Source organism: Rhipicephalus sanguineus, chromosome 10 (assembly GCF_013339695.2).
Source record: "Rhipicephalus sanguineus isolate Rsan-2018 chromosome 10, BIME_Rsan_1.4, whole genome shotgun sequence".
Classification (NCBI taxonomy): domain Eukaryota; kingdom Metazoa; phylum Arthropoda; class Arachnida; order Ixodida; family Ixodidae; genus Rhipicephalus; species Rhipicephalus sanguineus.
This window is the reverse complement of record NC_051185.1, coordinates 130,807,528-130,829,741: the sequence shown is the minus strand read 5'-3', so window position 1 is coordinate 130,829,741 and position 22,214 is coordinate 130,807,528. Positions and strand designations below refer to the sequence as shown.

Below are 22,214 nucleotides of genomic sequence, written 5' to 3'. Positions count from 1 at the left end.
ACAAGTCACTCAAATTTTTGACGTTATGACGTAAAATCACATGATTCTGGCGTCATGCCATGGCATCGTCGTAGGTGGGCCGATCCAGGAAGCACGTGATGTACAGAAAGCTTGCAATGCGTCCCGATCCCGGACGCAGTGCAAAACCACGCTTGAACAGAATAAAAAACAAAGAGATGATGGCTGTCGCCTTAGAGTCATCCCGGCGAATGCATAAGGAGCCCTGCGAGCTCTTTTTTTTTCTTTTTTTAATAGCTGATCCGTGTTATCATTAGGAGAGCTTGCGTTACCAGGTTTTCAGCGGCAGTTGTTATGCGCATTTTTCAAAGCGGAGCCATTATGCTCGAGGACAGAAAACCATCATCGCCGTAAACCGCCATGCGCTCAATGACCGCCCAAGCATTCTGTACAGGAGACGAAACGTGCCCACCAGCTTCCGTATTTACAGCGACACCACAGAGAAGGAGGCACACGGAACCGCTTGAAGTGTATGAAGGCCGTGAACAACGGAGACTTTTTCACTATAAACCAAGTTCCACAAAACATTATGTTGGGCGAGTTGGTTTCTAGCTTCCATATTATGTGCAAATATGGAAGATTAAAACCAACCCACCCAACGTATTGTTTTGTGGAACTTCATTTACAGCACAAAAGGCTTCACGGCCTTCATCTCTTCTAGCGGTTCCATTAGGTGCCGTCAGCGCTCCGTGTATGCCTTCTCTGCGTTGTCCTCTCACGCTGTGAAGATGTAAGCAAAAATCAAACTCGCCCAACACATTGTTTTGTGTGACCAAGCCCTTCGCGACTTGCTGAGCTGCGCTAATTTTAAAAGCACCTTTTCTGCAGCTACTAAGTATGGGAAAATTCTACTCAGATTATTAGCCGCTTGCGTTCATCTGACACGAATGACACTCACCCTTTGATTTCCCAGTGCTCTTTTTCAAATCCCTTGTGTAGTGACTGGGCGATAGAGGACTCCATGAGGTCCACGTAGCGAACAACTTGAGGGGCAAATGTGTCTCGCAGGTGCTGGTGGAAGCGACCTCCGCACAGGTTTTCTGCACAAAAAGCTCGCCTTTGTGTACTTCCTGCCCTTACGAAATAGCTTCCGCAGTTCTACCTCTCATATTCACGCACATGCCTAGCTGACACTACAGCTAAGCACTGAGACATATTTGAGACATCATAGCATCACAAAAGACACATGTGCTAGACAGTCACCAGAAGTGTAAGCGGAATGGACGTCAGACTCTGCCCAGGCGGCGCAGCGAAAAACATCGCCACCAGCGCCCTCATCGCAGCCCTGGCGTTAACAGTCTAGTGTAAAGAGAGCCGCCCGCATGCGAATGTACATAGGCCACAACAGAACCCCCTCTTTCGTTTGTGTCGAGGCACGGTTTCCTGAAAATCAAGGACCCGGAAAGCTTCTTCACGCTTCAAAAAAGCAGGAAGCTCATCAAAGCGAACTGCAAAACAAGTTCCAGTTATTACGGCGCGCTACAACTCGTAAGTACAAGCGAGCATCGCAAGACATCGTGTTCGAGGCAAGCCCGCCTGTAGCGCCTAAATGCGTTAAATTTGGGTATATACATAACGTGAGAGCGATGAAATACAATACACGATCAATTAAGTTAGCTATGTATTTTACGATCATGGGTAAGAAGCTCGCTTTATCAGGGACTAATGGCCCGGCGATTTTTGCCTTTTCACTGGCATTCTCCCTTTATCTCTCGCTTCCTGTGCGTTAGACCCTTATTACGCATCCTCGAATGCTCTGTTGACGGTTGTCCTCTGCTTGCATATACTGCAAATGGAGATACGTCTGTGTCCACTTTCGAGGGGCAAAACCAACGGCCACGGGCACAACAAACCGGAAGGTGGTCACGACTAACATTTTCCGATTTGCTTATATGACGCACGTGTTAGCATTTTCTAGTTAAAACCGGAACTCTGAGGTTTCAGAATGTACGTCTGTGTACGTCTTGATGACCAATATAAATTATGGGAAGTGGCTGTGTGCGTGATGTCTATCACGCGGCTTCAGTCTGCAACTCGCTCCGTGTTACACGGCACGCACCGTGGTCAGTAGCTCTGCTAAGCTTCATAGTCAAGGTTACCACGGTTCTCAGTCAGGGCTACGCAAAAAACAAGTCACTGTTTCGCCGCAAGGGCGAAGCAACGAATGCGACAGCAACAAATTGGAATGCCACATGAAGAACGACAAGCAGCTCGATACTTGCAGCGCGACGGTGAAGCACAAACAAAGAAGGACGCCCGAAAAGAACGCACAGAGGACAAGCGTGAGCTAACAACTGTCACAGTTGTCACGTCTTTGTGAGTGAGCTTCAAGTGCTGACAATGGAAAATCAGACGCTGTTAGATATTGCTTTTTATTGCGATAGCAATATATGGACAGTCTCAGCTGGTTTTTGTCCGTCCTGTTTGTACCTGTTCGTTCTAAAAAGACAGGGCGTGCAAACAAGGACACAAGAAAGAAGTCAGGACACCACAAACACCACGGCGTTTGCGGTGTCCTGACTTCTTTCTTGTGTCCTTGTTTGCACGCCCTGTCTTTTTACAATGAATACTTACCAACTAGCTCAGCTCTCTGTTATCCTAAGCTTCATTTCTAGTACTCTGAGCCCTTTTCCGTGTTCTCCTACTTATCTGAACAATCCTGCCTCTTTGGCTTCTTTCGGCGTTTGTGGCCTCCTGACTTCTTTCTTGTGTCCTTGTTTGCACGCCCTGTCTTTTTAGAATGAATACTTACCAACTAGCTCAGCTCTCTGTTATTCTGTACCTGTTCGTTCGTTTCGTGCGTCCTGCTTTTATGTTTCAGCAGTGTTCTTCAAGTATCGAGCTGTGGCGCATATTAGTTCGCGCTCGTCCTGTGTACGTTGTTTTCGTGCGTCTTTCGGGCTCGAGCGACGCGCTGACAATTTCGAGCTGCTTTCCATTCTTCGCGTTACATTCCAATTTGTTGCTATTGCATTCATTGCTTCGCCGTTGCGGGGAAACTGTGACTTTTTTCTTTTAAACTGCGGCACGCGGAGTGACCCCTCTGCGTGTTCTGCCACACGGCGGCGTCTGACGCAAGGTGTGCCCTGTGTTCTTTTTCTTTTCGTTCCACACAACGAGGGGGAACAGAAAGGGGCCACTTTTTCGTGCGCGTCTCAAGGGCAGTTTTCAAATTGAAAGAAAATGTAGGAGCGTTGCGTGATAGAAAACACACTCAAGCTCCTCCGAGATCTGCGTACAACCAGCGGTAAATGGTATATATAAATAGCTCGCCATTATTTTGCCGACGCATGCATGGCGCGTGGTTGTCTAACGCAGCGCACTGGGGAGCGAGGAGCCGCTGCTTCGAATCCCCGGTCGAGTGCTTCGCAATTATTTTCTTCTTCTTTATTTTTCTTTGCGCCTTTTTTTATATATATCCATATACATATCCGGGACATGACGGCGACGACAAAAATCCGCCGAGAGTGTCCATATAATTGCTACCGCAATAAAAAGTAACAGCTGGCACAGCCACATTATCATATTCATATTGAAACAGCGCAAAAGACGTAAGACACAGAAAGACGTGACAACACGAGCGCTGACTGATAATTGAATGCTTTATTCAAGCAATACGGGAAAAGAGAAGAAGACAGAACAAAAAAGAACAACGTAACCTATGCACATGACAAAAGACTACAATTGGAAGATCATTAAAGAGTTTGAGAATTGGGGCCCCAAGGAGAATTGGGGACCCAAAAAGCTTGAGGGCCGTCAGGGCGCACGCACAAAACTTTTGGGCTCTTGCGCTCGCGCTGACACAAGACGCAAAAATTGAAAACTAGCGTGGGTCCCCAACGCGTCTTGGGTCGCCAGCAAAACGACACAGACGCAGCGCGGGCCACGACGCAGTATGGCCCGCGTCTCGCATGATTTCGCCACGTGTGGCGCCCTGGTGCGTTTCACCCAACGCAGCTTGCGTTTGACCCAATTCTCAAACTCTGCTACTTATCCGAACGCAACAACAGCCTACCCAATGCAGCTTGGGGACCCAGCATCTTGGGTCCCCAATTCTCAAACTCTCTAATATGTCTTCTCCAAGTACGTCAACTCGCAATCGTGTAACGCAATCGACGGTGCGCTGACACATGTGTCACCCTTTTTGCAGATAGCGAAGGCTTCAGCTACCTCTCTTATGCGAGAAGCCGTGTGTCGAGAGCTTTATTCGTAAGGAGCTGGGCGGCGAGCGTCAGCCAGTACTGCACGTCGTTCTCCTATTCTTTCCTACTCCGTTGTTGTCGCTGCTACTCTGTGGCTATGTATTAGACCCACTAACATTGCTCCTCTTGCAGACGAAGCCCTCCGGGCGAGAAGACAGTTGGAGGGTTGCTGTGTAAAGGGCTTCAGGCGTGCTATATGCGTGACCTCGGTCTTGGATGTCAGTCTTCCACTGGCAGTTAGGCGTGCAATCCTATACTTCAACTCACTAAGGCGCTCTGTCACAACAAACCGTCCAACATAGTCAGCGACGAGTTTTTGACACAGTCCACGTTTCCGCACCGGAGTCCATAACCACACTAGGTCACCAGGATTGTGGGTGACCTGACGGTGTCGACTGTCATACCGGGATTTATAGTGTTCTTGCGAAGCTAAAGTACGCAATCGGGCGAGGCGCCGAGCCTCCTCCGCCCAGCAGAGGATTTTCGCGATACAAGTGTCGTTGCGACTGCAGAAAGCAAATATAGTGTCTAAAGTGTACTTCGGTGGACGGGCGTAGAGGAGGAAAAACGGGCTGTATCCAGTGGCCTCACGCTGCGAGGTGTTATATAAGTACGTGACGAACGGCAGCACTTCCTCCCAGTTCTTCTGGTTCGAGCTAACGTACATGGACATCATGTTCACAAGAGTTCTATTCGTGCGCTCAGTCAAGCCATTGGTCTGAGGGTGATAGGGCGTTGAATGTCGCAGGTTTGAGGCACACAGACGTAGAAGTTCTTCAGCAATATCAGCTGTGAACTGGCGGCCATGATCACTAATGATCACGCGAGGAGGGCCATGACGAAGTATTATCGAACGCAGTACAAAATGTGACACTTCGTTTGCAGTTGCGAAGGGTGGCGCCCCCGTCTCGCAGAATCGAGTTAGGTAGTCGGCGCATACTATGATCGAACGGTTGCCTTTAGATGAACGTGGGCACGGTCCTATCAGGTCGATGCGTACTTGTTCAAAAGGTGAGCTGGGTGGCAGCACGGGCTTTAGGTAACCGGCTGGGACAGTAGTAGGTCTCTTGTGACTTTGGAACGCGGCACAGCTGGCTATGTATGCCTCCGTTGTCTGGCGCATTTGAGGCCAGTAAAATTTTTCTTTGGCCCGATGGAGTGTCCACGTGGATTCTAGGTGACCTGAAGTTGGGTCATCGTGCACTACGCGCAAAACAGAAGGGCGGAGGGCTTCTCGCACCACGAGAAGAAACTGTGCCCCTCTCGCGGAGAAATTCTTCTTATACAGCAACCCATCTCGAACACAAAAATGGCACGCTGTTGACTCTTCAGCGGCAGAGAAAAGTGTCTCTAAACTTAGATCTTCACGCTGTTCTTTTGCGAAGGTTGCGACATCCGGGAAATCCCGATGTACGGTGGAAATTAAATGGTCAAAACTGTCAGCGTCACATTCCGTTGCACGAAGAGGCATCCCGGAAAGGCAATCGGCATCAGCATGTCGTCGCCCGCTCTTGTAGGAGACAGTGAAGCTGTACTCTCGCAAACGCAGGGCCCATCGTGCAAGGCGTCCCGACGGATCACGAAGAGTCACGAGCCAGCATAGAGAGTGGTGGTCGGTGACAGGCACGTAGGCAAGGGGGGGGGGCCGGGGGGCCCGGCCCCCCCCCCCCGAAATTTTTCCAGCCCTCTATATTCCCAGGCAACTTTTTTTTTGTTTTTGCCATGGAAAGATTGTCTTTCGAACAATTAGGCCTTGGGCCCCCCCGAAAAAAAATCATGGCTACGTGCCTGGTCGGTGATGATCGTGAATTCTCGCCCGTAAAGGTAAGACCGAAACCGCTGGACTGCAAAAATAACAGCGAGCCACTCCTGTTCAGTTACCGTGTAGTTACGCTCGGGTTTGCTTAACGACCGGCTTGCGTAGGCGATGACATGTTCTTTGTTGTCTAAGCGCTGAACAAAAATAGCACCAAGAACTACGTCACTCGCATTTGTGTGAAGCTCCGTTGGCGCTGAGGGATTCAAGTGTCAGAGTATCGGCTGCGACGTCAGCAGAAACTTCAGTTGTCGCAAGGAAGCCGAACACTCGGGCGTCCACTCAAATGGAGCATTCTTGTGTAGATGGCTTGTCAAGAGATAAGCGACGTCAGCAACGCGAGGAATGAATCGCCTAAAGTAGGAGCACAACCCCAAGAAGCTGCGAAGTTCTTTCCCAGACTAAGGTGGCTCAAATGCTTCAACAGCGTCCGTTTTTGCAGGATCAGACCTGACGCCGTCTTTATCCACGAGATGTCCCAACACCAAAGCTTGGCGTTCACCGAAATGGCACTTTTTGGAGTTAACACAAGACAAGCCTTCCGTATGCAGCTGAGGACAGTGTCGAGACGCGCGTTGTGCTCGTCAAAGGTACGACCAAAGATGATAATATCGTCGAGATAGCACATGCATATCTCCCACTTTAAACTTCGCAGAATGGTGTCCATGAAGCGTTCGAAGGTGGCGGGCGCGTTACACAAGCCGAATATAGGCGAGAACTCACTCACAGCCGGCTTCGAACCTCGCGCTTTTTTTTACAAATTTACTTTATTTAACTACCATTTTCTTCCTTTGCACTTCCTGTGGGCAGGCGATCTTTCGCAGGCAAAGGCTGTCATATCTATAGTTAACTTTTTTTTTTTTTGAAGTTTCTGTCTTAATAACCGGACGGACAGCCGGGATAGTTTGTGCAGATACATTTTGAATCAATCTACAGAGCGCGACGTCCGAGACGGAAAGAAGCGCACACGGACAGCGCTGCCCGTGTGTGCTTCCTTGTCTTCCGTCTCGCTTTTCGCGCTGTACAAATTAATTTTGTGCTCAATAGGAATCGCGTTAAGACGCACCAAACGTATCAAACTTTTCTTTAGTTGTGCCACGCTTGCGATCTTTTTCCTTGTTTTTCCTTATGTGGACAACATAAAGAAATCATGTAAGCCACATTGATGGATATTAAAGCCAGCAGAAAAACATTTTCGACACAACGTTTACAGCTGGCTTTATATTCGGCCGTGAAATGGGAAAATATTGCGGTAAGCAATAACGGGACGCCCGCGCCGCCACCTTTCATTTTTTCTTCAACGCGGTGTCACGAGTAACAGCCCCTCGGAGGCAGAAAGACGACGAGGAAGTGTTCGCGTCGGCACGAGCGCGTGCGTGGAAAAATTCTAGAGCTCGTGGCACGTGAACCGAGCCGTGAAAGAGCACGAAGCGGAGTGAGCTGGGATAGGCCTCCCAAGCTCGGCCAGGGGGCGCTGCGACGCACGCGTTTCTAACGTCCCTGTATTTTTCAATGGTAGTGCAAACCATTGCCTGAAAAGGAAAGGGAGAATTTCCTCCCCGCCCTCTGCGTCTCTCCTCTCTTCTTCGCCCTTTTGTGCTCCCCTATTGGACCAAGCCCGACACGTGACCACTTATCCCCGATGACCCCTCCGCCTCTTGCTCTGGCGCAGGAAAACGACGCCATTATTGGGCGTAGAAACACCACCGCACGTGCACGCTGTGCGTGAGCGCGGGCTTCTTATAGCTTTTTACAGTTTGCAAGATGCCATCGGCTGCAGCCAGATGCCAACTTGTTGCGCTGTTGGCTGCTCGAACAGCACTGCCAAGGGTGTCAAGCTTTTTTTTGTTCCTCGTAAAAAGGAAAACCTCAAACGGCGAGCGATATGGCTCTATTTTATCGGGAGAAAGGATTTCGATTGCCACGACGGGAGGCTTTGTGAGGTAAATCGACCACTATTAAACCCTTTCGCGTATATTTGCCATTCGAACTCTTTTAGATGAAGCTAAGGCTCGGTACTGATGCCTAAGTTACACAAACAAAAAAGCGGCGTGACATTATCGACGACGCTTTTTGGCACACTATAGTTACAGCGAAAATAATTGTTCTGCGAAAATTTACTGCAACGTTTGAGAAAAATATCTTTGCAAGATCTCTGTTTTCTCGCTCAACCCTGGCGCGGCCCGTAGATTTTACAAAATTCATTTGCCAAAAGTCGTTAAAAAGCTTACTCTGAGAAAGTCGGAGCTGTTCCTTTAGCGCTCATAAATAGAGGGTGGTGATGAGATGTGTACGATAAAGAAACAGACATGGCAAGTAAGTAGCATCGTTTGATCAGCGTAATTTGCTCAACGTAAAAAAAAAATTACTTAGCAATATGCTGCAAAGCTGCCCGTATGGAAACTATAATTTTAAACGCATGTTTATCCTCCAACCCTCTAATTTTTTTCCCTGAACTATATCTTTATTTGAAGCAGGTGTAAGCTTTTATTCTTTGTTTCGTCGGTTTTTATATATTTTTAAATTTATCCGCATTTCTCAGTGTTTTTGATTCAGTGTTACTGGTACTCTGTGTTCAATAATAATAATTATTATAAGACAGTTGCTGCATGTTTCTCTTTGATGCGCTTTATTATTTGTTGTAGCTTTGAGCACTTCGGCCGTATTTCGTTAGGCAAATTACAGAGGGCACATTGGAGGATGTCTGTATATTTCAGAAACACTTTACGGACGATCAGTTCGAGCCTGTCATCCTTGCGACAAATGGCTGCAAGAAGCTAAAGCCTAATGCGGTTCCCTCCATATTTCTGCATCGGTTAGTCTGGAACAGTCTCCAATTAAACAGCTAGCTCCAAATAATGAGCGCGAGCAGCACACGATGGAACCAAAAAGATATTTACCTGAGGGGGCAACAGAAGCGCGTCAACCCAGTTCGAAATTTAAAAGAATGCGCGCTGGGGGTATTTAGCAAATAGGTGCCTTCGCCGTGTTGTGTGTTCATAATTTGATGTGTATATATATATATATATATATATGTAGCGTCTGATTTTCCGAAATGCGTCTTGTGAACAAACACCACGGTATCCGAAAAGAAAAACGGCAGCTGCAAAGACTTTCTAGGATTGTGTTTAATATGTTCTGCCTCTCGTTCGCCTGGCGCATCCTATACTAATGAACTCAAGTACAATGCACAAATGCTAGGTTTTCAAGTTGTCAAAACAGGTCCCAGGTCTAGAAAGCTGTTCGCGCGTAAGGTGCCGCAATGAGATTTCTCATATATGCCGGCACCAGTGTGCGATTTGGTGCTTATAAAACGTGAAATGATAGCTAATGTACCGACCAACCTCAAACTATTTTTACAACACATCTTACGTACGAACAGCTGTGTGATTCTGCGCCCAGAATTGTCGCGTTTCTAAGCATGTACAAGCAAGCGCTTCGACGCACCGCATGCGGGCCGGGCGCGCCTTGCGAGTCTCGCCCAATAATGGCGACCGGGCGAGGAGGAAACGGCGCTGAGAGGAGGAGTTTGCGCTACCTTTGAAAAATAGAGGGACCTTACGCGTTTCGCCGCTTTTCTTGCAAAAACCGGTCGCTCCTCTGCCCGCACCCAGCACGCGCTGTTCTCTGCTCGCCGTGCACGTGCAGCTTCACGTGTCGCTTGCTCTGAAGGTTCACAAAGATCGTAGAGATGGAAAAAAATCACAGCATATCCACGGAGTGAATGATGATGAGTGGGCGAAGCTGCGGAGGTTCATCGGTAAACCGTGATTCTTCCGTGAATTCTGCCCAGTACATCATCACCGACGTGAGATCGGGCGCGTTTATACTAAAGGTTAGATGAGTTATGACGACTTGCAGCTCACTTTAATTTTACATGTACGCTGTGAATTTTCATTGTTTAGAAAACCATTGCTTTCGAAAAATCTGGCGTCTTTCGTTAAGCAGCTGGCGTCTTTTCGTTTTGCTTTAGAAACATCTGGCGTTCTTTCGTTTTGCTTTTACAAAACATCTGGCGTCTTTCGTTGGTTTATTTCATCAATCAACAGCGTTTTGAACAAAATTTTTATTGTTTAATCACGCACAGGAGAAATCTCACCAGGCACTACCTTGGAGGTAAACAATGGCTGCTAATGGGAATGAGAGACAGAAGAAGTCGGCTTTTAGCTAACACTTACACTTCTACTTCTACTAACGTTTCCTACTGGAACATGCCAATGGCTGCTAATGGGGAATGAGAGACAGAAGAATTCGGCTTTTAGTTAACGCGCACGCTGCGAATTTTTTATTGTTCAACAACGCACAGGAAAAATCTCCCACCGGCACCACCTTGGAGGTCAAAGCGTAAGACTTGTTACGGACTACGACTACTACTACTACTACTACGACGACGACGACGACTGCGAGGGACGAACGGGCGCCGCCTTAAAGAGCTTCGCCCCTAAAAAACGTTTTCACGGTGGGAATCTCACCAGAGGAGGGCGGTTGATCGACCACCTTTTCGGGACCGAGCAGGTCGTCAAGGACGATGCTGTTTGCGCGACCGCTACGTGCGTGCCGATGCTGGACGGGCACATTTCTTTGACATGAAGAGGGAGGTGACTGCGCGAGTTCTGTATTTATGTTACCGGTAAAACGCACATTCGTTGCGGCAGTAGTGTCTAGTCGGAGCTATCAGCAAACATCCAGCACGCTTTCGCGTGCGTTTTCTATTGATAAATTTTCGATTGCTGGGATGCCAAGTTTGTCGTGCGGCTTTAAATTCATTACGAGCTCAGTGTGAAGAGCATAAATTCACATCTGCCCTGTTGAGTCACTGGCTGCATCGCAATGCGCTGTGTTCAGTTTCGTGGGAGTTTCACTTTTGCCGACGTTTGCATCGTGTGATAACAACGTCGGATAGCAAGTGTAATGTCACCTTGGATTTTTTAGAGCTCCCTTTGACAGCATAATTGTACGCGCAAACAAAAAATAAATAAATATTTCATGCCCACTTCGACCATGCATGTTTCTTGCAGACGCGTGTTTCATTTCGAATAATATCGACGCCTGATCACGCACGCTGTTCGCTTATTCGAATGTCGCTTTGGTTGTTTCGACAGCTCGCTTGGTCAGCATCATACTATACAGGGGCGTAGCCAAGGGGGGGTTCAAACCCTCCCCGAAAATTTTTCAATTTTGCTTGCGTATATGTACACGCACACATACAAACGCACGCCTGAACATACATAAGGTATGATTGGACCCCGCCCCCCCCCCCTCCACGAAAAAAATTTCTGGCTACGCCCCTGATATTATACAATACCCAACTGGATTCGCGCATGGTTTATGATTATGCCGAGATTTGTGCCCGATGATAAGCGCATCTCAATTCGCGAAGCCATCGAAAATTTAATTGCCGCCTTGGTTCTTTTTTTCAGCCCGTTTCCAAAGCGGCAGCTGTATACTGCCCGCGGCTCACGCGCATGCAAGGCTTTTTATTACGTGCCGAACGCACGACATTATTACGAGGCATGCCGTGGTGGATTAATTCGGATTAGTTTCGGCCACCTGGTGTTCTTTAACGTGTACGTAAATCTAAGTAGGCCGGTGTTACTGCATTTCGCTCCCATAGAAATGCAGCTGCCGTATGCGTGAATCGAACCCATGACCACGATCTTAGCAGCGCAACACTTCAGCCTGCTAAGCAATCACGGCGTGCCGCATGCAAGGCCAATATAAACGCTCAGTGCAACATGCAGCTTAATTCTGTTTACAGGGAGCCGCGACGGGAAATGTACCGCAATCATCTGAATTAAGCACTTCGTACTCACGGTACGTTATTTAAATTGTGGTGTGTTAAGCCCACATGCTCCGCTGCTGTCACATTACAAATGGTTGACTCGGAAAGCCAGGGCGCAATCTCGAAACGTACAGCGGCTGTCTATTTGTTGTAGCTTCGGTTCACAAACGCACTTCCCTTTCAAATGAGCACGATCATCGCGTTTCTCCCCATTAATAGTTCGTAATACTGTGCACGACAAAAATTGCTTCAAGGTGACAAGACCGCGAAAGCATCGCGGCGAACTGCCACAATCCACTCTTGACGCCTCTGCTCCTCGCACTGCTTGCATTGGAAACGGTAGAACATGACAGGAAGTTTTCGGCTCTTCGTCATTTTTAAACTTTTGTGACAGTTCACAATGCAGCAGGACTGCATGCCTGCTTTCGAGTACGACGAAGGAACGGCACCCATAGCGTGAAAAATGCGAGATCAAAGCCCCGGGGAGCACGTTCTTCGCGCGCGCAATGGGAAAACCAAGCAAGAGCGACCCGTCCGAGCTACCGGCGCTTTCCCCTCTCTCCGCTGGTGCGGCGGACGGCGCAGCGCAAACTTGAGCGTTAGAGGCCTATTGTCTGGTTGGACTCGGCAGCGGAAGGTTGTATCGCCAGCCTGCGCACTGGCGACGGGAGCGACGGGTGTTCGGGTCTGCGGCTGGTGACGCGGACGTCCCGAGGTGCTGCCGGCGATAGAGACGGCGTTCGAGCAAGGCTCCTCGGAGATGCAGCTACCGCGCACCGCAAGTAGACTGGCTATGTCTGTTTGGCGCTTTGCGCCGAGCGGTAGCCCCCTTGTCCGGGCAGGGACCGTCTTTCCGAAACAAATCTTCTCCTCCTCAACCCGGGGGGGGAGGTTGTACCGGGATAGACGTACGGATGATGATGGGTTGATGAGTGTCGTAGAACTCTGGGACAAAGCGCCTCCGGCCGCCGCGTCTCCTCCCATCTGACAACGGTACCAGCGTTCCTGACGCAAGCCCCCTTCTGCAGCTGCCGCCGAAGGCAATCCCCGGAGCGCCACGTCAGCGGTGGACCGCCACGCCGGGTGAAGCAGCCGGCGACGACGTTAGGCCTAACGTGCCTCGCAGTCAGGCCAGCGCTACGACGACCTACTTGTGTACAGGCGACGGCTGCTGCATCGAGCTGCAGAGTTGACACCAAGTTTGTGGAGATACCAGGAGCCACGAGGGGTGACCCAACGACGGGACATTGGTTATGTCATCGGCAATGCCAAGTAAGGCCAATCCGATGTATTCCAAGACTGAAGCAGACTGTCTATGAGTAGAGCAGTTTAGTTGAATAGTTTATTATAGTTTCAGTTTGTTTGATTGTATATCTGTACATCTATATATATTTTTGAATGACGTGTGTTTCGTTTATTAAATATGTTTTGATGTTCAACGAGTCTTGGCCGAGTCCATCACCGACAAACACCCGAATCCGTGACACGCGGATAGCGTTAAAGCGTTCGTTTCTCAGAAATTTCACGGTCGGTGTCGTTGTCCGTGAGCGAAAATTCGAGATGGATGCAAATAAATAAAGTATAAAAATCTTCGGTTCGAATGAAAATCGAACCCAAGACGTCAGCGTGGCAATCAGATGTTCTACAGACCACGCCCGTGCTCACACAGAGCCACGTCCGTGCTCGAAATTGCGAAGGAAAAAAAGCACTTCATGAGTCTTATCTTGCGGTAGGAGTTGCATTAACATATGTAATATTGCGTGGCAGAAGTGCAGAAACACACCAGGCGTCAAAACATGTGAATTGCGCAACGAGTGGTGCGTTTCAAAGCCCAGCGATTGCAAAGCACACTTGCATAAATAATTCTCGCTATCAACAACATCATCAACGTGTGCAGCTGCGCATGTTGCCTTCCGGCCCCGTACGGTTACCTCGCCAACTCGCAAGAGGAAGAATTGTGTCGTATTGGGCACTTCGCAAGTTTACTTGCAGTAGGCAATTCCGAATAGGTTGAAAGAGCCAGTTTACAAACGCAGAGACATTCTTTTCCTTGCGTCACGGTTTAAGTGTCCACCGAGAATCGAAGCGATTGAGAAGGCGATGCGAACGGGGGGGGGAAACGTCTTTCGAGAATAAAATTCCCGGTTCCATGCACTTTGAGTATGCCCATACAACGTATGCAAAACCAGACAAACCAACATTATCGCGCCGACATGCATCGTGCAATCACCCTATGCACTGGTCCGTATGGACGTTATTGTTTCCTGTCATTGTAGGGCATAAATCGTGCCAACAGTATGGGGTTACGATGCGACCCAAGCCTGAAAGCTTCCTGGGCTGAACTCACTGATTTGGTGTTTTGTCTTGTGCGCTGTAAATAGGTCGACTTGCTTGAAATGCTTCATTATTCACTAAATCCTGCTTTCTGTATCCCGCACTGTAGCGTGACAGCACTTTCGCTGCCAATAGCCGTTGCGTGAACAATATTGGAAATATTTTCAACTTCGTGGTGATTTATCAGAGCCAAGTGTGCTGCTTTTTTGTAACCCTTGCATATATTTATTTCTTCTGATGTATCGAATGCGTTTCCCCTTAGTCTTTACGTTATTTCAGTCTGATGTTGAGCATTTATGTAAATATTTTTAATGCAGAATAATGTTACCATTTTTTTCATGCAACCACCATGTATGCCCTGTAACGGACCATCGGCCCAGTCAAGCTGTTTGTACAACAGCCAATGGTATCCCCCAAAGCTCTCGTATTTCTGGAAATAAATCTTATTGTACTCTATTGTATTGTGTTGCATTGTATTGTCAAGCGCAACGACGACAACCGACAGATGGAGAGGCACACAAACACTGAGCGTGAGATTATTCATTAAAGCTAACAGAATCATCGAAGCAGGTCAGAAGTGTGTTAGCACTTCATTACCACCTAAAGTGTTGTCCTACTTGAATGGCACCACTCACTGATCTGTCACGTGTACTGTGGTCGTTTCTGGATAGGCATTGTTGGTGGAGACGCTCCGAGTGTGTGTGTCACTCTCCCTCTGTCCGTCGTCGTCGACACATCAAAATATGGTGAACCAACACGGCTAGTACACAAAGACAGGCCTAATGAATGATAGGTAAAAGCCACCCACCATCAATGCGTAGGTAATCGTTGAGCACTTGCAGCAGAGGGAAGCTATCCCAGGTGTCAGGCGGTTGCTCCGCGAGCACCGCGTCCATGTCAACCGCGAACAGCGACCAGAAGATCTCAGCATGCTCCACCAGCAGATCGCTGAACCACGCAAACGCCTGTGGCATAGCAAGTGTCCAGCTTGTACGCATTCCGCGGCATCGAAAAGAAAAGTTAAGCACCCATTGATGCATGCGCGGAAGAGACAACACACAGCGAAAGGCCTTTGCAAGCTTCCTCGGGGCGACTGCTGCAAGTACAGGACACAATACGCCATTAAGGATCATACCTTTGCCAAGTGGGAAAGTATGCCGATTAATCATTCTGCCAAATCAAAAGCGCTCAAGTACTGCGTCATGACACTAACGAGTGCCGACAGGGAGCGCTTCCGTAATTTCAGCTCAACAAAGGCTTTCAAGTGCATTATTGTAGGTAACTCTAGGGTCGGTGTAATGCGCCGTACGCGATGATTCGGTTTGGTGACAACTCAGTACGTGCTCTGCCTTTCGCGTCGTGTTAGCGTGACGAGGCATCGACAGAGTAGGGCAGCTACCGCATGCACCAACGGCGGTTCTCCGCCGCCTGCAGCTTCCAGTGAGATAGCACCGGCTAATAAGACTGCTGCAATAAGCGGCACAAAAAGACAACGGTGTCGACGGACGAATGTCACGTAGTGAGTGCTTTGGAGGGGCGAGAGAGACGCCAGGCGTAAGCGGAACGTGATCCCGCGTTCACGGCTCAAGCTACGAGCTCTGCCTCTCGCGTTCCTGAAGAGCTGTTTGGCATATGCATGAGCACACGTGTAGGTTACCCTATTACTGAAGAGCGCACGCATTGGCGTTTGCCTCGTGAGATGACGACACTTTGAATCAGCGCATATCGAGTATCAGTGTTCATCACGTGCTTTTGTAGCGTTAGCTACACTTGCCTAGCCGGAGTCGATTTCGCGTGGAGGGTCATGAGCCGTGCTGCGCATGCGCGAGGATCAGTGATGTCACACAGCTGGGTCACCGGAGCTGGCATCTCACGCGCTCTCCGACACCGCCGCTCGCGGCTCGCCGCTGCTGGTCTGCGCCGCATTCGAGAGGAGTGACGTCGTAGACACAGTGGCGCCAGCGCGCGCGCAGCTATTCGCCTTCGCTGTGCAGTCGCCGTCTGACACTGCGCCGGGGCCGCTTGATAGCGCCTCTGACTGGCGTTTGCAGGTGGGTAACCCCATGAAGAAGGAGAGCGCAAATGCTGCTCGACGGCGCAGAACAGCCGAGAAGCATATCTCATCGGATCCCGAAGTAGTTGCCTGGCAATTAGCGGTTACTGTGTTGGGGCCGTAGAGACGGCAGCGTGTTACTTCACTGACCACCGAGCCGTCTTTGTGGCAATAGAGAAGCAACCTTACGTTGAGCAAAAATAAATATGCCTGTGCCACATAATATGTATACCGTGTGTGTGTGTCATTGGAGCAGCAGTAAGCATGACAATCAAGCTAATCCTAGACAATCTGGAAAGCTAAGAATAATCAGCTGAACCTTTGCTAACGCTACGTATATCCTGGCATAGCCGAGCTAAGCCACTGCAATTTTTTAATGCAATCTGTGCACGGGATTCGCCCTATGCTGTGTCCGGGTGCACGTTAACTACTTCAGCTACCACAAGGGTTAAGTCAAGGTAATGGACGTTAGCTGTCGGGATGGAGACGTGTCACTAGGCGTCAACGTGGGCGCATCCACGTCCAATGGCGCTATAGCTGCGAAACACCGATAGACATTGTGCAAGCTCTCACACATCAACGTACAGTAAGAAGTCAACTGCTCCTGTGAAGACGCGGTTCACTTTCGTATCATACCTATTCCTCTGGCGGAGGAATGAACCATGGTTTTTGTTTCTTTTTTTCACCATACGAGACGGCTGTTATGAACACCGGCTGCGGCGACAACTACGCCACCAAAGGCGGCTGTTGCTGTGGTCTGACAAGAGCTTTCGCTGTAAAACACCATCAAAACAAAACAGCCCTCAAAAGATACTCAGAATGCCCCTGTGGGAGCAAAATGCTTGAGCAATTTGAAACAACGGATACAAGAAGAAACCGTCTTTCAGTGTCTACTTTTTTCCCATCGTTGCCACCATGATGCAAGTCTTTCAAAAAAAAAAAAAAAAAAAAGAATCTGTCTTAATGCTTTACATCAGTGTAGGTGCCTAATTAAATTTATATTAATACTCTCTCTGTCCTCTTTCCAACCCCTATATCCCCACCCCTGTGCAGGGTACCAAACCGGTCACTCGCGCCAGGATAACCTCCCTGCGTTTCCTTTTCATCTATTTCTCTCTCTCTCTCTCTCTCTTTGCAGCATATAGAGCCGTTTCTCTTTCAATCGGGAATATTTGCACTCAACGATCTTGTTGCACATTTACTTGAAAAAAAAAAACCGCTTGATTTGAAAAACTGGTTAGCAAACATGGTACCGTGCAGCCATGGAGCCTGTTTGGCGGTTTTTCGTTACATAGGTTTGTGTGCTCCGTGGTGTGCTGTGTGCGTTCGCGCGGCAGGCGAATCCCCATACGCGAAGTCATCGTCAAACTCGCAGGACTTTTGCGGCTTTTCATCGCTACAAAATGAATGAATGCCCATTTCGATGGGACGAAGTTGCGATCGGATATTTGTGTTGTGCGTGGAAGTGGTGGATGATCAGTAGTGCGTGCCGAGCTCATTGCTGCTCTTTGTTTCCTATTCACTACGATGAGTCGGAAAGAAACGTGCGCGTGACAAAAAGCTAACATAAGAACCCATTCGAGATTATTCGTGACATAATTTGCTTGTTTGAGAGCGTAGTAATTGAAGCAAATGCTGTCATTCCATTTGATTTTTTCCAGAACTACATGCCTTTTCTAGAGTTAAGATTTTCCTCGAATATCGTTTGGCTTTTACAAGCAATAAAGCCGAACGGCCTTCTTCAGCCGTGAGCCAAGCCGGCGCCGTCCAGAAGACATCGACGCCGACCCCCGACGAGCGAGCTGGCCGATCGCAGCAAGGTCTAACCACCAGAATACGGACCGCTACGCGATAACACCAGGACCACAACGACGAAGAGAACAGCCACATTGACGGCCGCTGTGTCGCCTATAACGGCCTTCGTGCATCAGCCAGAGAGGTTTTGTCTATTCCGCCCGTGAAGATCTCGCGGCAGGGGCGATAAGGCTTCCCCGCTGTGAGCGTGGGCTGTCGATAATCACGCCAACAACATGGAACCTTTTTTCGATCAGCTTACAGCGCAAAAAACACGTGGACGAAGACCAAGGATGTGACGACACGAGCGCTCACTCTCAACTAAGGTTTATTGGAAGGAAGGGCACGAATAAATACATACAGAGGTCAACCGGCTATCAACCGTACAACTGCGCGTGTGCTTTCAGAGTCATCCCGGTGATAACCATTTTACCCAGGGCACGTGGAACACCTACGTGCGTCAAAAAGCATACATACAAAACAAGACCCACTTACACACACACCTAATCCGGCGCCAGTGAAGACAACTTTTGGTTAAGATATTGCACTTACTTTTCGCTGATGGCAACCGACGGATGACTTATACACATTTTCCCTTCTCTGGCGATCAACAAGGCCTCCATAATCTCCCTCGTTGTCTGATGCCTATGGCGGAAGAAACAATCTGTTTTCCCCGCCACCGGTTCGCAACCACATTCTGTGCAGTGTGAAGGCAGGTGCAAACCGCCTGCTGCCCTTAACGATGACAAGTGCTCTTTCAATCTGATATTTACACATCGTCCGGTTTGGCCAATATAAACACGCCCGCATGACAACGGTAAACAGTATACAACACTTGAACCTCCCCCGAAATGGATTCTTGAACCCCTTCACGAGCTTCGTCCGTAAAGAGAGGGCTGAAACCCTTCTGGAGACCCCTCCCCAACGAGCACGCCGAAACGTGCACTGAAGAAATGATCCGTCTGTTCCACCATGCCGACACCACCATGTCCTTCCCTAGACGGTCATGAAATTCGTTTCAGAGGCCTCGACGATGGGAAAAAAATTGCAGTGGCTTAGCTCGGCTATGCCGGGATATACGCAGCGTTAGCAAAGGTTGAGCTGATTATTCTTAGCTTTCCAGATTGTCTAGGATTATTAGCCTTCTGTTCATTCTTCGTACGCTGAACCGCTAATTGCCAGGCAACTACTTCGGGATCCGATGAGAAAAGCTTCTCGAGTCTTCTGCGCCGTCGGGCAGCATTTGCGCTCTCCTTCTCCATGGCGTTACCCACCTGCAAACGCCAGTCAGAGGCGCTATCAAGCGGTCCCAGCGCAGTGTCAGACGGCGACTGCAGAGCGAAGGCGAATAGCTGCGCGCGCGCCGGCGCCACTGTGTCTATGGCTACGACGTCACGCCTCTCGAATGCGGCGCAGACCAGCAGCGGCGAGCCGCGCGCGGCGGTGTCGGAGAGCGCGTGAGATGCCAGCTCCGGTTAGAGTAACCTAGAATAGAGGGAGTGTCCAAAGCGCCGCGCGAATACATGGGAGGAGCGAGGGCCTTTTGCGGTGAACTTCCGCGCCGCGGCGCTGCCGTGCCGGACCCGTGGGCTTTCTCCGCGGCGGAAGCCGCGTCAAAGCGGCGAGCGTCTGCTACGCGCGTGATATTTTGGCCGCTATTAGCTAAAATTGCGGAAATTTGGGCAATATTTAATACTGCGTCACTGCAACATAATACAGCAGCGAGTCATCACACAGAAAACGCGTTTGTTAGTTTGTGTGTTGTGAAACGGGGATTTTGTATATATTCTTTCAGCTGGTTTGTCACCGCATTGGTCCCCACTTTCGCCGCTGTTTGAGGAACGCATCCTGCGCGCGCTTCAGCGTGAGAAAAGGTGCTTAACTTACTTTCGCGTGAAATGACGAACGAAAACTTGCTGCAGGAAAGAATAAACTGGAGATAACCAGGAGAACGTAGCACATAATGCACGTAGTAACTAGCTCATGCATGCTAACGCATTTGCACCCTTCATATCCTATCTTTTATTTTGTGAATTCGATTTGTTTTACAAGGCTGCCTACGGCGCTCTGCTGTTTCAAGCCATTTCATGCGAAGCCGAATGTGTCAGTCGGCGTGGCCGCGGTACCAAAAGTAAAAAAATTACTCGCGTCTCGTTCACGAGGTATACACGAAAATTAGCACGGAGGAGCACGAATGTACGTATGCCAAACACGACCAATAGGTGATGGCATCACTAACTTGACATGCTTGCCATTTGCGTAACGACTAAAAATAATATTATGGTGTGTGGCGCGCAAACCCGCTTTCTGTAGCCAGAAATAATTCTGACGATGTGTGGTCTGACGATTTGTTTCCGTCAAGTGATAAAAAACGTGGTGGTCACCTGTATCAATGTAAACATGTTAGAATTACCCATACATTATGAAGAACTGACCGCATAGGTAAAATGTACGAGAAAAAATTAGAAAAAAAAAACATGGTCTCTTATGCATTCGCCTGAGATGACTCGAAAACGAAAGCCATCTTTTTCGTCAGTCGACGCATTGATCCTCCCTCGCCCCTCTCCGAAAGCTTTCTTCTGTACATAACGCGCTTTCGGACTGCTGACAGGTTCGAAGGCATTGAAAGCTTTCTGCAGCTCACCTGCTTTTACATTGCCTCTGTGATCGGCCCCCGATCACGGAGGCAATGCAAAGCGACCATTTCATTGGATGGCGTCATCATATGACGTCACGTTGAATGACGTCATAACAATGTCACAAGTTCTGTCGACGTCATCGCGTGATGATATTGTGCATCACTCGTGTTGGCTACGCGGGACGGCGACGGTCAATTTTCGTGTTTGATGAGGCATCTAAGGCTCTACCTTAAAAAAAAAATACAAGACAAATCAAAGTAAATGAAACGATAACAGTGCATCATCTTGTATGCCTCATTTCACGTTACGAGCGATCGCCCGAAAACAAACGTGATTCTCCGTTCAGAGCTGCTGATTGCACGCGTCTGCAGGACAAAAGAGGCTTGCTTTACCCCTCTGGTCATCTCTTTATATTTATTCAAGAGATGACCAGACTCGCTATTTAAGTACTCCGGAGCTTCAGCACGAAATTGTGGTGGACGTTATATTGAGGTCATCAGGAAAAAGTGGGAAATTGCGGTCGGGTGCCCTGTTGGCGCGCACTCAACTGCCGCGGAAACAATTGTATTTTATGTAACTACTCGTCCACATCTTTTTGTAAAGTCTCTGTCTCTGAACCGGAAGAACGCTAACCTCCGAGAACCGTGAAAACATCTGAAGTTGAGAATAAGTTGTTTGAAACTGTTTTCATTCCGTATAGCGAAGGCTTGACGCAATGCACGCATCTCGCGCAAACGTTTCATAGTGACCGATCCAACGCAACGTGCGATAATATATATATATATATATATATATATATATATATATATATATATATATATATATATATATATATATATATATTACTGCATGTTGCATTTTTTCAGGCTAGGTAGAGGATCTCTGCATTTGAACAATTTTCTGATGTCATTGAGATATTTATTACACTTCTATTTGTCAATTTTTTACCGCATTTTCGTTCAGGCAGCTTGTACAGCAAGAATGCGGGCATTTGTAACTTTGTTGCATGATATCTGGATATTTGTAAAGCATTTTCTCTATCGCCTTTTATGCAAAATCTTGTGGAATAAAGTTAGTTTACCTGGCATTGCTTTTCTTTCAAATGTTTGCGCACGGTGAGCCTTGTTGTACGCTACCTCAGAAACAAAAATAAGCCAACAGCATTGCGGTCGTATTGCCGTCTCTACTCTTTTTTTTTCTTTTTTTGTTTCCCTTGCGTCTTCCCGGTGTGCTCAGTCTATAATAAGGAGCTAGTGGAGGCTAATGAATTGTCGAATAAAGCGGTGTGCGTATGGCTAGCAAACCAGTGGCGACCATGAGAAAAAGCTCGTAGTGTGAAGCGGTCACTGCGCGCAGGTATTTCAGCTGACTGTGCGTGCAATTTACTTTTTTTTTATTACTCTTAATTCGAGCATGCGTGATGCTATTGCCCGATTACTCGTGCGAATGAGGTTTTTTATTTTCGTTCTTTGCGTGTGCGTGTCCGTTTTGCTCGTTTTTACACACACACCAACGTTCTCGAATTCTGTGACCGAACTAGGCCACGCTGATGCCGCTTGACACATGATTTTTTGCA

At 48.5% G+C, this 22,214-nt stretch overlaps 1 protein-coding gene across 3 annotated transcripts in view; it reads right to left on the bottom strand.

The window, feature by feature from the left end:
• The window catches only part of LOC119372450 (calcium-dependent secretion activator), a 1,123,203-nt gene that overhangs the window by 374,949 nt on the left and 726,040 nt on the right, over positions 1 to 22,214 (bottom strand). For all 3 annotated transcript variants that reach the window (XM_049419575.1, XM_049419577.1, XM_049419576.1), the window contains 2 exons: positions 14,961 to 15,117; positions 917 to 1,058 (listed from right to left, as the gene is read on the bottom strand). In XM_049419575.1, the coding sequence (XP_049275532.1) occupies positions 917 to 1,058; positions 14,961 to 15,117 (299 nt within the window). The remainder of the gene's footprint in view (positions 1 to 916; positions 1,059 to 14,960; positions 15,118 to 22,214) is intronic.